The sequence below is a fragment of the Panthera tigris genome, chromosome C2, assembly GCF_018350195.1.
Source record: "Panthera tigris isolate Pti1 chromosome C2, P.tigris_Pti1_mat1.1, whole genome shotgun sequence".
NCBI lineage: Eukaryota > Metazoa > Chordata > Mammalia > Carnivora > Felidae > Panthera > Panthera tigris.
This window is the reverse complement of record NC_056668.1, coordinates 125674586-125691053: the sequence shown is the minus strand read 5'-3', so window position 1 is coordinate 125691053 and position 16468 is coordinate 125674586. Positions and strand designations below refer to the sequence as shown.

Here is a 16468-nt window from a genome sequence, read left to right as displayed (position 1 = left end):
ACATGCCCTAGGAGTGGCAGGTGGACATGAAACAGCATCTGTGGGCTGACAGGTGTCTAGGCCTATTATAGCCCCTCTGTTTTTTTCAGGTGTTGCCCACAGAGCTTTTGAAAATGATGTTGATGCCTTGTGTAATCTCCGGGAGTTCTTCAACTATCTGCCCCTCAGCAACCAGGACCCAGCTCCCATCCGTGAATGCCATGATCCCAGGTGAGTTACAGGCCAGGGCACCAACTCTTGTTGTGCAGGTTGACTTACCCTTTTCTAGCTCCTCTGCCCTGGCAGCACCTCCAGGCTCTGCCCTATTGGGCAGCTTGGAGTGGATTATGGAGTGGAGCCAGTGAGGCTCCTAGGTGTTGGCATGGTGGTGGCATGTCTGGGTACAGGAGCAAAGAAAGGAAGAATTTTATTTGTATTCATTTTTTTTCCTCTCTGTAACATCTGAAAAATAACTTGGGAGTAAGAAGTGCCCCCACCCCCAGTTCTATAAGTCTTGATTTGTCCAGAATTGGAAATATTTTTTGTTCTGACATGAAATGTGAAATGATGTAGACAGCATGCCCTTTTGAAAATGTGCTTATGCCCACCTGCATGTGGCCAGAGGCCCGGGCAGTCCAGGGGAAGGTGTATTGTTGGCCACCTAGTAAACACTTTCTCTCCTTATTATTGGGGCCACTGCCTCATGGGGTTACATCATCAAGTGAGCCAGAGGCTCATTTGGGGAACTATTGTTCCAGATCTCTGGCTGTTTTCTTCTCCATTCTGTTTCCATTCTGAGATTCAAACTTCAGACTCCAACTACTTCAAACTCACTTGGCCTGGACTTTGTTTTGCAGAAAAAATTTAGAATTCTGTCTCCTAGTAAGAAGCCATTTTTAGACACTATTCTGTGGAATGGACCTGAGCTTCCACATGCCTCAGCCCCACTCTTCAGGGGACCTAACCAGTGGTATATTATGTGTAGACTTGAAAAGGAAGGTGGTCATAGGCCCAGAACGATGGACACAGCGTCCTTTTCTGAGCAACTGTACTATTTGGGATTCTTGAAAAATTTACGACATCATTTGAAGGTATTAGGGCCCAGGGGCTTAGGAATGACTGAATAGCCTGCTTAGCTCCAGTCATATCTCCTCTCCATTGATCCAAGAGTAGCTGTATGTATAAGTTGCAAATGAAAAATAAGGGAGGACTTTATCTGGTAGGGCTGTACCCAGTATCCCCCTATGTGGAGTTCTCTGGGAAGTTGGGCTTGAGGCATGTGGCTTTTACCAAAGTCAAACCTCAGCCCAGGTGCACATGTCAGGGCCAGAACAGTCCCTGCCTGCCTGCATGAGCAGGAGGGGATGAGAGCATGTGGGAGAGTGACACATTGCTGCTGAGCCCTCCTGTGGTGTGGGTGTGGGCCCTGTCAGGCTCTCTGCTCAGCCACAAAGGTGCATGAGGAAGCAGAACGCCATGAGCCTGGGTGACTAGTTAGTCCTCAGTGATTCTCCCCACCAGGGGGGCTGCAGTTTTACTTTTTTAATATTTAGTTTTAAAAAATTAAATGTACTGTATCTCATTTTTTTATTGAGAGAAAGAAAGTATGAGCACAAGAGAGGAAGGGCAGAAAGAGAGGGAGGGAGAGAACCTTAAGCAGGCTCTGTGCTCAGAGCAGAGCCTGACATGGGACTTGGATCTCATGAGTTCATGACCTTAGCTGAAATTAAGAGTCAGATGCTTAAACGACTGAGCCACTCAGGCACCCCAGTTTTGCTTTTTTAAAAAGGAGCTTTAGCAGGTTTATTTTCCAACAGGGAATATGAACCCACAATGTTGAGTAACAGAACTCTGCTTTTGCATTTCCAAGTCCTTGTTCTTTTATTTTCAGTGTCTCAGAAAGTGAGAGTAGGACTTGCTAGAACAGTGTCTTGTTCACTACAGTGTCCTGTAGTGCCCCATACTGTACCTGGAATGTAGGAGGTATTCAGAGGGGATAAATGAAGGAACCACATTCAGGAGAATAAGCTCGTTTCTTCCCTCTGAATGAAAACAAAGATCTTTTGGGTTAATATCAAACTCCTTTCAGTTTGATATGGTGGTAAGAAAGGAATGCATCTTTTGGGACTACTTTGCAAGCCCAGCAGGGACAGAATCAGCTCTGCTCCCACGTTACTCCCATCCCCCAGCCACAGAAGGCAAATGGCTCTTCCTGTGTTGATTGTATCTGCTTCTTTTTCTGTCCAAAGTGACCGTATGGTTCCTGAGCTTGACACAATTGTCCCCTTGGAATCGACCAAAGCCTACAACATGGTGGACATCATACACTCTGTAAGTGCCACATCTGCTGGTTTTGTCTGTGCTAGCTCAGCCACATCCATGGTCCTGTGCTTTGGCATATGGAGGAAATGTCAAATCCACAGGCTTTAACATTGGGCAACAGAGGCAGAGCATGGGTTGGGCACAGAACAGGGGCCACTCGTTAGTGTGTTCTAGGAAGAAATAGTGGCGGTAGCCTTTCTACTGCTTCTCCTGGACCTGAGGGGTGGGGGTAGGAGGAGCCACTTGGGTCAGGAGGTCTCAGGGGTCTTTAGACAGCACTGTGAGGTGCAGGGAGAAGAGTCGATGACCCCAAAGTCTGGAGTCGAAACCAGGGAGTCTTTTTGTTAGGTATCTTTGGAATCTTATGCCTAGAGGGCATTTGTTTCTCTAGAGATACACAAGGTATCCTTTGACAAGTTAGATAGGGAATGTGTGGTTCTGAGGATGATAAGAGTCACTTGTACCACCTTTTTCTTGGTGTGGCAGATTCCCGGATCATTAAGTGAAACAGTGTTGGGGCAAACTGGGACATGGCCACTGTCTCCTGCACATTCTTAGGTGCATGCTGTGCTCTCAGCAGTCCTTGCTTGATGTGCCCAAGAGCCATCTGTGTTCCAACTTTTCCCAGACTTACGGTTCTCCCAGTGACCTATTCCTTCTCCTGTATTTTGGGGAACCAGCATGAGCCAGCAGCAGTGGCCAGATTCAGCTCCTCCTCATTGCTCAGTTCTTCAGCCTGTTGAGCACCATTTGAGCTGTGAAAAATATACCTCGCTAAGAGCATGCCCTTCTCTGACCTCAGCCTTCAGGACTCTCCATATCTGCATACTTGCCCCTGTCTCCCTCCCACTGCCTCTGCTCCCTGACTCCAGTTCCACTTTTCCCATTCCTCTGGAGCCCCTAGTCCTCCTGGCCTCTGCCTTTTTGGTCCAGCTTGGATTCTGCCATTCTGCCGGATACTAATGACCAGGCGCTGTTCTCAGTGCTGTAACTATAGGACACCATGAAGGGTAAAATCCCTGCCTCAGGAACTTCACTGTGTGATTGAGAGAGATGGAGAGCAAAAGTATACATGGCATTGGTAGTTTTAAGTCCAAGAAAAGTTTTAAGTTTAAAGAAGGTAAAATAGGGTCTCTGTCATCAGGTCCCCTGATTCTCCTTTTGCTGCATCCCACTGTCCTTCCATGTCTCCCCAGACTTACAGAATGAGGTTCCTCTACCTGAACTTCTGACATCATCCTTCCCCATCTGGGGTCTTACTTGCCTGATTGATTTGTATAAATCTCTTAACTTCTTCTCCCTTTAACTTGTCCCGCTAGCAAAACCCCCTCTTAACCCATATCTGTGTTTAATTGCTGTCCAAGTCTTTTTCTTCCCTTTCATTTAAACCTCTTTTGTCTCTTTTTTCCTCCTCACTGGAATTTGGCCTTTGGTTGTCTCCCTCTCTAGCTACATGCATATCATTGCAAATGGCAAGGTTTCATTCTTTTTCATGACTGAATAATATTCCAGTGTGTGTGTGTGTGTGTGTGTGTGTGTGTGTGTGTGCGTGTGTGTGCGCGCGCGCACACATGTGTGTGTGTACACACACACATTTCTTTATTCATCTATTGATGGGTTGCTTCCATATCTTGGCTAATGTAAATAATGCTGCTATAAATATAAGGGTACATGTATTCCTTTGAATTAGCGTTTTATGTTTTTGGGGTAAATACCCAATAGTGCGATTGCTGGATTGTAGGGTAGTTCTATTTTTAACTTTTTGAGGAACCTCCATACCGTTTTCTTTTCTTTCTTTTTTTTTTTTTTTAATTTTTTTCTTAACGTTTATTTATTTTTGAGACAGAGAGATAAAGAGCATGAACGGGGAGGGGCAGAGAGAGAGGGAGACACAGAATCTGAAGCAGGCTCCAGGCTCTGAGCTGTCAGCACAGAGCCCGACGCAGGGCTCAAACTCATGGACCGCGAAATCGTGACCTGAGCCGAAGTCGGCGGCTTAACTGACTGAGCCACCCAGGCACCCCTCCATACCGTTTTCCATAGTGGCTGCACCACTTTGTATTCCCACTGAGCGCACACGAGGGTTCCTTTTTCTTTTTTTTTTTTTTAATTTTTTTTTTAACCTTTATTTATTTTTGAGACAGAGGGAGACAGAGCATGAACGGGGGAGGGTCAGAGAGAGGGAGACACAGAATCTGAAACAGGCTCCAGGCTCTGAGCTGTCATCACAGAGCCCGACGCGGGGCTCGAACTCACGGACCGTGAGATCATGACAGAATAGGCCAAAACCATACCAAGAGACTTAAGTGAAATGGATATAACTAATATGCCTGATAGAGAATGTAAAGTCATGATAAAGATACTCACCAAACTTGAGAAAAGAGTAGAGGACATCAGTCAGACCCTTAACAAAGAGATAAGGACTAGGGGCATCTGGGTGGCTTAGTCAGTTAAGTGTCTGACTCTTGATTTTGATCAGGTTATCAACTCATGGTTTGGGAGTCTGAGCCCCTCATTGGGTTCTAAGCTGACAGTGCAGAGCCTGCTTGGGATTTTCTCTCTCTCCCCATTGCTCTCTGCCCCTCCCCCACTCATGCTTGTGCTCTCTCAACATAAATTTTTTAAAAACTTTAAAAACACAAAGATATAAAGACTGAATCAGAGATTATGAACACAATAAGTGAAATTAAAAATAAACTTGATGGAGTAAATAGACTGGATAAAGGAAGGAATTAATGATGTGGAAGACAGAGTAATGGAAAGTAACCATGCTGAATAAATGAAAGGAAAAAAATTATGCAAATTGAAAACAGTCTGAGATCTCGGTGACTCAATCAAGCATAATCATATCTGCATTATAGATCCACAAGAAGAGACAAAGCAGGCAGAAAATTTATTTGAAGAAGTAATAGCTAAAAACACCACTAATCTTGGGAAAGAAACAGATATCCAGATGCAAAAGGTACAGAGAGCACCCCCTGCCCCCAAAAATCAACACAAGGCAGTCCACACCAAGACACACAGTAATTAAAATGGCAAAAGCAGTGCAATGAAAAACTTTTAAAAGCACCAAGAGGAAAAAAAAATAGTTACATATAAGGGGAAACCCCATAACATCAGTGGATTTTTAAGGAAAAACTGCAGACCAGAAGGAAGTGGCATGACATATACAAAGTGCTGAAAGAGAAAAATCTGCAGCCAAGAATATGCTATCCAGCAAGGCCATCACTCAGAATAGAAGGAGAGATAAAGAGTTTCCCAGACAAACAAATAATAAAGGAGTTCATGACTACTAAAGCAGCCCTGCAAGAAATATAAGAGGACTCTTTGAGTGGCAAAGAGACCATACGTCTCGAAAGTATAAAAAGTGAAATACTAGCAATCTGAATCCAACAATACATTAAAAAAAAAAAAAAATCAAACACCATGATGAGGTGGGATTTATTCCTGGGCTACAACAGTGGTTTAACATTTGTAAAACAATCAATAAAAGAAAGGATAAAAACCATATGAGCATTTCAATAGATGCAGAAAAAACATTTGACAAAGTACATGCATGATAAAAACCCTTGACAAAGTAGTTTCAGAGGGAACATACCTCAACATAATAAAGGCCTCATATAAAAACCCACAGCTAACATCATACCCAATGGGAAAACATGGAGAGCTTTTCCCTTAAGGTCAGGAACAAACAGGGATGTCCACTCTCACCACTTTTATTCAACATAGTACTGGAAGTGCTAGCCATAGCAATTAGACATCTAAATAAGTAAGTAAATAAATAAATAAATAAAATCCAAATTGGGAAGGAAGTAAACTTTCACTATTTGCAGATGACATGATACTATATATAGAAAACTCTGAAGACTCCACCAAAATCTACCACAATTGATAAACAATTTCAGTAAAGTCACAGGATTCAACATCAACATACAGAAATCTGATGCATTTCTACACACTGATAATGACACAGCAGAAAGTGAAATTAAGAAATTAATCCCATTTACAATTGCACCAAAACCAATAAAATATCTAGGAATAAACTTAACCAAAGAGGTAAAAGACCTGTACTCTGAAGGAAATTCAAGAGGACACAAAGAAATGGAAAGACATTCCATGCTCATAGATTATAAGAATATTGCTAAAATGTCTATACTACTCAAAGCAGTCTACAGATTTAATGCAATCCCTATCAAAATACCAACAGCATTTTCACCAAACTAGAACACTACTAAAATTTGTATGGAACCACAGAAGATATCCAAATAGCCAAAACAATCTTGAAAAAGAAAAAAAACTGGAGATGATACCATTCCAGACTTGTCATTATATTACAAAGTTGTAGTAACACCAGCTGTCATATGGTATATAAAAATAGACATATAGGTCAATGGAACAGAATAGAAAACCCCGAAATAAACCCACAATATAGTCAATTAATCTTCGATAAAGGAGGAATGAATATGCAATGGGAAAGACAGTCTCTTCAACAAATGGTATTGGGAAAACCAGACAACTATATGCAAAAGAATGAAAGTGGACCACTTTCTTACACCATACGCAAAAATAAACTCAAAATGGATTAAAACCTAAATAGGAGACCAGAAACCTTAAAAATCCTAAGAGAGAACACAGGCAGTAGTGTCTCTGACATTGGCCATACCAACCAACATTTTTCTAGATAGATCTCCTGAGGCAAGGGAAACAAAAGCAAAAATAAACTATTGGGATTATATCAAAATGAAAACCTTCTTCACAGTGAAGGAAACAATCAACAAAACCAAAAGGCAACCTACTGAATAGAAGATATTTGCAAATGACATATCTGATAAAGCTAAAGTTTGCAGCCCAGCATACCAAAGAGGCAAGAGCAACAGAGTTCCTGAGAGCTTCAGCGGATTCCTCTTGAATCTTTTCCCAACTGTACTGAGATATAATTAACATATAATACTGTGTATTATATACAGCCTGACGCGGGGCTTGAACTCACGGACCGCGAGATCCTGACCTGAGCTGAAGTTGGACGCTTAACCGACTGAGCCACCCAGGCGCCCCTGATTTTATCTTTTTTTCGTGTAAACAAAGCTATGACTGGTTTCTATTTTAATTTTTGTTCTTGTTTACCTGTTTCTTCTTAAATCAAGGAAGTATTGATTATCTTTTAAATGCTTTCAGCATTTATGGAAATGATCTTTTTCCCCCTAGATCTATTTATGAATTTATCTTAATAGATCTACTAATATTAAACTCTTCTTATATTCCTGAGTAAAAGGAATTTGATATTTTGTTAATATCTTATTTTGGATATTTGCATCAATGTCATGTGATAATGAGCTGATTTGCTGATTTTTTTTGAGGTATTTAAAAATTTTTTTTATGTTTATTCATTTTTGAAAGAGAGAGACAGAGCACAAGCAGGGGTGGGGTGGAGAGAAAGGGGGATGCAGAATCTGAAGCAGGCTCCAGGCCCTGAGCTGTCAGCACCAGAGCCCGACGTGGGGCTCAAACTCACGAACCGCGAGATCATGACCTGAGCCAAAGTCGGATGCTCAACTGACTGAGCCACCCAGGCGCCCCATTTTTTGATGTATTTTAAACTTAGGTTTTTTGGTATCCATGGTGTGCTTATTTCATGTATTAGTCTGTTAGCGCTGCCATAACAAAATACCAGAGACTGGATTGCTTAAACAACAGAAATTAATTTTCTCATATTTCTGGAGGCTAGAAATCCAAGACCAAATTAACAACAGGCTTAATTTCTGGCGAGGCTTGTCTTCCTGGGGTTGTAGATGGCTTTCTTCTTGCTGTTTCCTGTTGTAGCCTTTCTTCTGTGTGTGTGAGGAAAGAACTCTCTGGTGTCTCTTTCTCTTAAAAAGATACCAGTTCTGTCATATTAGGACACCACCCTTATGACTTCATTTAAATAACTGTATCTCCTTAAAGGCTCTCTTACCAAATACAGTCACATTGGGGGTTAGGCTTCAACCTATGAATTTGGAATGGTGAGAACACAATTAAGTTCATTAAGTGTTCTAAAAGAATTTGCAGATTTTCTATGTTCTAATAATTTAAATGGCATTGGGATTATCTGCTCTTAAAAGATACGGTAGAGGTTCTCTTGTGAAATTGTCAGGACCTAGTGTCTTCTGTGTCAGGGAGGAGTGGCTTTTTGATAACTTCCTCTAGTCTTTAATGTTAATGGCTCTTTAAACTTTATCTTTGGGATCAGATGAGGTAAATTTGTTAAAAAAATTATCTATTTCTTCTAGGTATTCCATTTTATCTGCATAGGGTTTTGCACTGTAGTCTCACAAGTTTAATGAAATCTATTACAGTGGTTTTCTCTGATATTTCTTGTTTTAGCTTTTTTTTTTTTAAGTGGGGTACGGTTAACACAATGTTAAATTAATTTCAGGTGTAGAACATAATGAGTTGACAACTCTGTACACTATGCTGTGCTAATAACCACATGTGTAGCTGCCATCTGTCACTATAGAAGGCTGTTCCAATACCTTTGACTGTATTTCCTCTGCTGTACCTTTCATCCCCATGAATTATTCATTCCACAACTGGAAACCTATACCTCCCATTTGCCTTCACCCATTTGGCCCATTACTTATACCCCTCCCCTCTGGCAACTACCAGGTCTTTGTATTTATAGGTCTGTTTCTGATTTTTGTTTGTTTTGCTTTTTGGATTCCACATATAAATGAAATCCTATGGTATTTGACTTTGTCTGACTTAAGTCACTTTCTAGGTCCACCTATATTATCACAAATAGCAAGGTCTTTCATTCTTTTTTTTAATATTTTGAGAGAGAGAGAGAGAGAGACGGGGGTGGGGGAGAAGAGAGGGAGAGAGAGAGAGAGAGAGAGAGAGAGAATCTTAAGCAGGCTTTATGCTATCAGTGCAGAGTCTGATGTGGGGCTCGGTGTCACGAACCATGAGATCATGACCTGAGCTGAAATCAAGAGTCAAATGCTTAACTGACTGAGTCACCCAGGTGTCCCTGGAACATAAGGTATTTCTATTTTTAATTTTTTGAGGAACCTCTATACAGTTTTCCACAGTGGTTGCACCAGTTTACTTTTTCATCAACAGTACAAAAGTGTTCCTTTTTCTCTGTATCCTTGCCAACACTTGTTATTTCTTGTCTTCTTGCTACTATCCATTCTAACAGATGTGAAGTGATATCTCATTGTGGAAATGATTTACATTTCCCTGATGAGTGAAGTTGAGCATCTTTTCATGTGTCTGTTAAGTCTGTATGTCTTCCTGGAAAAATGTCTATTCAGATCTCTTTTTTAATTGGATTGATAGGTTTCTTGGTGTGGAGTCAAAGAAGTTCTTTCTACAGTTTGGATATTAACCCCTTGTTGGATATATCATTTGCAAATGTCTTTTCCCATTCAGTAGGTTGCCTTTTATTTTTGTTGATGGTTACTCTTGCTGTGCAAAAGCTTTCTTATTTTGGTATAGTCCCAGTAGTTTATTTTTGTTTTCCTTGCCTGAGGAGACACATCTAGACAAATGTTGCTAAGGCTGATGTCAAAGAAATTACTGGCTATGTTTTCTTCTAGTAGTTCCTTATTTTCAGGTCTCATATTTAGTTCTTTATTTAAGTTTATTTTTGTCTATGATGTAAAAAAGTGGTTGAGTTTCATTCTTTTGGATGTAACTGTTGAGTTTTCCCAGTGCCATTTATTGAAGAGACTGTCTTTTCCCCATTTATTGCATAAGTGAGAGTTTATTTCTGGACTTTCTATTCTTCCATTGATCTATGTGTCTGTTTTTGTGCCAGTACCATCCTGCTTTGCTTATTATAGTTATGTAATACAGTTTGAAATCTGGGATTGTGTTACTCCCAACTTTGTTCTTTTTTTCCCAAGATTGTTTTGGCTATGTTTAATATGAATTTTAGGATAATTTATTCTAGTATTGTGAAACATACAATTGGTATCTTTGATAGGGATTGAATTGAAACTGTAGATTGCTTTGGGTAATGTGGGTATGGTAACGATAGTAATTTTTCCAGTCCATGAGCATAGAATACCTTTCTATTTGTTTGTGTCATCTTTAGTTTCTTTCATCCGTGGTTTATTTGTTTATTTTTAATGTTTGTTTATTTTTGAGGAACAGAGCATGGGTGGGGGAGGGACAGAGAGAGTGAGAGAAGGAGGCATAGAATCCAAAGCAGGCTCCAGACTCTGAGTTGTTAGCACAGTGCTGGATGCGGGGGTCAAACCTACAAACCATGAGAACATTACCAGAACCTAGTTGGATGCTTAACTGACTGAGCCACCCAGGTGCCCCATCATCTTTTATCAGTGTTTTAGTTTGCAGGGTACTGGTCTTTCACCTACTTGCTAAGTTCGTTCTTGTGTACTTTATTCTTTTTGGTGCAGTTATAAATGGAATTTTCTTAATTTCTCTGCTACTTTGTTACTAGTATATAGAAATACAAGAGATTTCTTTGTATTTTGCATCCTGTGACTGCTGAATTCATTTATTCTAATAGTATTTCAATGGAGTCTTTAGGATATTCTATGTGTAATATCATTTCAGCTGCAAATAATGACATTTCACTTCTTCCTTGTAATTTTGATGCCTTATATTTCTTGTCTGATTGCTGTGGCTAGTACTTTCAATACTATGTTGAATAAAAATGAGAGTGTAGATTTCCAACTTGTACCTGATCTTAAAAAACTCTCAGTTTTTCTCCATTGAGTATGATGTTAGCTGTGGGTTTTTCTTGTATGGGTTTTATTATGTTGAGGTATGTTCCCTCTAAACTCATTTTCTTGGGTGCCTGGGTGGTTCACTTGGTTGGGAGGCTGACTCTTGATTTTTGGCTCAGGTCATGATATCACAGGCGTGAGTTCAAGCCCTTCAGTGGGCTTTGTGCTCACAGTGTGAAGTCCGCTTTGGATTCTCTGTCCCCCTCTTTCTGCCCCTGCCTGGCTCATGCTCGCTTGCCCTCCCTCCCTCCTTTGCCCCCTCTCTCAAAAATAAATAAACGTTAAAATTTTTTTAAACTAATTTTCTGGAGTTAAAAATTTTTTTTCAAATGTTTAAATTCTAGTTAGTTGACATACAGTGCAATGTGGTTTCATGGGTAGAATTCAGTGATCCATCAAATATATACAACATCCAGTGCTCATCATAACAAGTACCCTCCTTAATACCCATCACCCATCTAGTCCATCCCCCATTCACCTCCCTCCATCAACCCTCGGTTTGTCTCTATTGTTAAGAGTCTTTTTTGGTTTGTTTCCCCTCTCTCTTTTCTCCCCACTCCCATATGTTCATCTCTTTGGTTTCTTAAATTCCACATATGAGTGAAATCATATGGTATTTATCTTTCTCTGACTTATTTTGCTTAGCATAATATACTCTAGCTCCATCCATGTTGTTGCAGATGGCAAGATTTCACCCTTTGTGATGGCTGAGTAATATTCTATTGTGTATATATACCTTATCTTCTTTATCCTTCATCAGTCTGTGGACATTTGGGCTCTCTCCATAGTTTGGCAGTTGATAATGCAGCTATAAACATTGGGGTGCATGTTATTACTCCTTTGAATCCATATTTTTATACCTTTTGGGTAAATACCTAGCAGTACAACTGCTGGATCTTAGGGTAGTTCTATTTTTAACTTTCTGAGGAACTTCCATACTGTTTTCCACAGTGGCTGCACCAGTTTGCATTCCCACCAACAGTGCAAGAGGGTTCCTGTTTCTCCACATCGTTGCCAACACCTGTTTCTTGTGTTAATTTTAACCATTCTGACAGGTGTGAGATTGATCTCATGGTTTTGATTTGTATTTCCTGGATTATGAATGATGTTGAGTATCTTTTCATGTGTCCATTAGCCATCTGGATGTCTTCTTTGGAGAAGTGTCTATTCATGTCTTTTGCCCATTTCTTAACTGGGTTATTTGTTTTCTTGGGTGTTGAGTTTGATAAGTTCTTTATAGATTTTGGATACTAACGCTTTATCAGATATGTTGTTTGCAAATATCTTCTCCCATTCCATAGGCTGCTTTTCAGTTTTTGAGTTTTCATCATGAACAGATGTCTAATTTTGTCAAATAGTTTTTCTGCATCTATTGAGATGATCATATAATTTTGTCCTTCATCTTGTTAATATGATGTATCATGTTACTGATTTTGTGAATATTGAACCATTGTTTCCCCAGAATAAATCTCACTTGATCGTGGTGAGTGATCTAGTTAAAATAATGTATTGTTTAATGAAGTTTCCTAATATTTTGTTGAGGATTTTTGCATTGATGTTGATCAGGGGTATTGGCCTGTGGTTTTCTTTTTTTGTGAAGTGTTTGTCTGGCTTTGGTATGACAGTATGGTATGGTATGGATCAGTATGGTAATACTGTCTGCATAAAATGTCATTTGGAAGCTTTCCTCTTTTTTTTTTTGTACTTTGTGGAAAATAGGTATTAAGTAAAAAATTTTTTTTAATCTTTATTTTGGAGAGAGAGAGAGAGAGGGAGCGAGCACATGGGGAAGGGGCAGAGAGAAAAGGGGGACAGAAGATTCAAAGCAGGCTCCATGCTGACAGCAGCGAGCCTGATGCAGGGCTTGAACTCATGAACTGCAAGATCATGAACTGAGCTAAAGTCAGATGCTTAACTGACTGAGCCACCCAGGTGCCCCAGTATTAATTCTTTAAATGTTTGGTAGAATTCACTTGTCAATCCATTTGGTACTGGGCTTGTGTTAGGGCTTTTTGATTATGAATTGTTTTGATACTAGTAATTAATCTGTTCAAATTCTCAATTTCTTCCTGATCCAGTTTTGAAAGGTTGTATGTTTCTAGGAATTTACCCATGTTTTCTATGTTATCCAATTTGTTGGTGTATAATTTTTCCTAGTAGTCTCTTAAAATACTTTGTATTTCCATGGCATGGGTTGTTACTTATTTTTTATTTTATTTCTTTGGGTCCTCTTTTTTTCTTTTTCCTTCATGACTCTGGCTAAGGTTAACCTCTTTTATATTTTCAAAGAACCAGTTTTTGGTTTCAGTGATCTTTTCTATTTTTTTTTTTTAAGTCTCCATTTCTTTCTGTCTGATATTTTATAATTTTTTTCTTTCACTTACACCACTGGAATAGATCAGACAGAAAATCAATAAGGAAACAGTAGCCTTAAATGATACATAAAAATACACATATATAGTATATTTCATCCAAATACAGAATACACATGCTTTTCAAGTGCACATGAAACATTCTTATCTTAAATTATTATTTTTTTTTTTTTTTTTACGTTTGTTTATTTTGAGAGAGAGCGCGAGTGAGGGAGGGGAGAGAGAGAGTCCCAAGCAGGCTCTGCATTGTCAGCATGGAGCCTGATGTGGGGTTCGATCTCACAAACTGTGAGATCATGACCTGAGCCAAAGTCGGATGCTTAACTGACTGAACCACCCAGGTGCCCCCTCAAGTGCCCATGAAACATTCTTAAGGAGAGATCATATGTTAGGTCACCAAATAAATCTCAATAAATTTAACGAGACTGAAATGTCATTCATCTTTTCCAACCACCACAGTATGAAACCAGAAATCAATTACTGGGGTGAGGTGGGAGGAACAAAAACTATAAACAAATGGAGGCTAAACAACATGCTATTAAAAAAATCAGTAAGTCAACAAGAAAACCAAAGATAAAATAAAAAAATACATTAAGAAAACTGAAAATACAATGGTCCAAAGCCTTTGTGACATAGCAAAAGCAGTTCTAAGAGGGAAATTTATAGGGATATAGTCCTACCTCAGGAATCAGAAAAATCTCAAATAAACACTATAACCCTAGGCATAAAGGAGCTAAAAAAAAAAAAAAAAAAAAATGAACAAAGCCCAAAGTTAGTAGAAGGAAAAAAATGATAAAGATCAGATAGAAATAATTGGAGACTTAAAACAGAAAAGATCACTGAAAACAATAGCTGGTTCTTTGAATAGATCGATAAAATAGGTAAACCTTAGCCAGAGTCATGAAAGAAAAAGAAAAGAGACAAAAAGGCCCTTACATAATGTTAAAGAGACCAATCCAACAAGAAAATATAACAATTATAAATATCTATGCACCCAACCCTGGAGCACCTAAATACATAAAAGCAAATGTTAACAGACATAAAGAAATTGACAGTTATGGTAATAGCAAGGAAATTTAATACCCCACTTACACCAGTGGAATACATCATCTAGACAGAAAATCAATAAGCAAATGTGAATATTGCCTTAAATGATAAAAAATAGACATATATAGAACATTTCATCCAAAAACAGAATACACATTTTTTTCAAGTGCACATACTGCTCCCTTCTGTCTACAAAGTTGGAATCCTACTATTTCCACTATTAATGTTTTAGTAGAGATATTAGCCAATGCAATGAGACAAGAAGTGGATCACCTAAAGGCAAAAGCCTTGGAAAAGAAGCTAAGCTACATTTGTAGTTGATCTGGTATACTAAAAAATGCTACAGAATGTATGATGAAATGGAAACAATAACCAGGGAAAAAGATATAAAATTGACATATACATATTGTCATCAACACAATAACCAATTATGGTAGCATACAAAGAAAGAAGTTTAAGTATTTAGTAGTAGCCCTATGGGAGAAATTTTTAAAATTCTGAAAGATATAAAAGTAGACGAACAAATGAAGAGACATTCCTTGTTCTGGTTGTTGAGTTAACATCATAAAAACAGTTCTTCCTGAGGTAGTTTGTAAATTTAAAGCAATCTTTAAAAAGTTTTCTCAATGTTTATTTTTGAGAGAGAGAGCGAGCACGCATGTGAGTGCAATTGGAAGGGGTAGAGACAGAGACCCAGAATGTGAAGGGGCTTCAGGCTCCCAGCTGTCAGCACAGAGCCCGATGCAGGCCTTGAAACTCATGAACCGTGAAATCATGACCTGAGCTGAAGTCAGGTGCTTAATCAGACTTAGCCACCCAGGTGCCCCTGAAACAAAAATTTTAAAATACAACTAGACAAGTTCATAGAAAAGTTCATAGGGATTCACTTCAACTTGTTTTTAAATTAGACTGATTTAAAAAGAAGACTAAAAGGGTGCCTGGGTGGCTCAGTTGGTTGAGCATCTGACTTAGGCTCAGGTCATGATCTTGCAGTTCATGGATTTGAGCCCCTTGTCAGGCTCTGTGCAGATAGCTCAGAGCCTGGATCCTGCTTCAGATTCTGTTTCCCTCTCTTTCTTCCCTCACCTGCTCGTGCTCGTGTGCATGCTCTCTCTCAAAAATAAATAAACATTAAAAAAAATTTTTTTAATTAAAAAACGCTAAAGTTTCCCTTAGTTTAAGAAAAAGATGTTCATATGAATAAGAATAACTAGGAATATACTGCAAAAGAAAGACTATGGCCATATCCCATATTAAAGCATACTGTAATTAAAACAGTGTGGTGCTGTTCCATAAACCAGTGGGACAGAATAGAAAATCTAGAAGTAGATCCAAGTACATATAGAATATAGGTAATACGGTAAGATTATCTCAAATTCTAGGAGCAAAGATTAGCTTTTTAAACTTTTTTGTTTTTTTTAAGTTAGAGGAAGAGGAAAAAAAAAGAGAGCCGGCGGGGGCAGAGAGGGAGAGACAGAATCCCAGGCAGGCTCCATGCCATCAGAGCAGAGCCCAATGCAGGGCTCAAAGTCACAAACCAGGAGATCATGACCTGAGCAGAGATCAAGAGTAGGACACTCAACCAACTGAGCCACCCAGGAACCCCAAAGATTAGTTTTTTAATAAATGGTGGTGAACAACTAGATAGCTAGCTGGTTAGAAAAATACAAAATTAGATTTGTACTTTATATCATACACAAAAATGAACTACAGATAGATCAGAGAACTAAATATAATAAGTGAAATTCATGTAAGCACTAAAAGAATGTGTAGATGGATTTTCCTAACTTCAGGGGAAGGTAGCGAAAGGATTTTGAATATGACTCAAAATCTGGTTTCAGTTTTGTTTAAAAAAAAGTGGTAAGTGTGACTGTGTAAAGAATTTAAAAATCTATAAAGAAAGTTAAAAGACAACCAAGTAGGAGGAAATATTTGCAGTGTACATCACAAATAAAAGATAATATCCCTAATATGTTTTTAAAAACCTCTTAAAAATTGAGGAAATAAAGA

General features: G+C 39.0%; 1 protein-coding gene across 3 annotated transcripts in view; it reads left to right on the top strand.

The window, feature by feature from the left end:
- PCCB (propionyl-CoA carboxylase subunit beta) overlaps positions 1-16468 on the top strand; it is a 92308-nt gene that overhangs the window by 57145 nt on the left and 18695 nt on the right. For all 3 annotated transcript variants that reach the window (XM_007087412.3, XM_042956219.1, XM_042956220.1), the window contains 2 exons: positions 90-210; positions 2229-2310. In XM_007087412.3, the coding sequence (XP_007087474.3) occupies positions 90-210; positions 2229-2310 (203 nt within the window). The remainder of the gene's footprint in view (positions 1-89; positions 211-2228; positions 2311-16468) is intronic.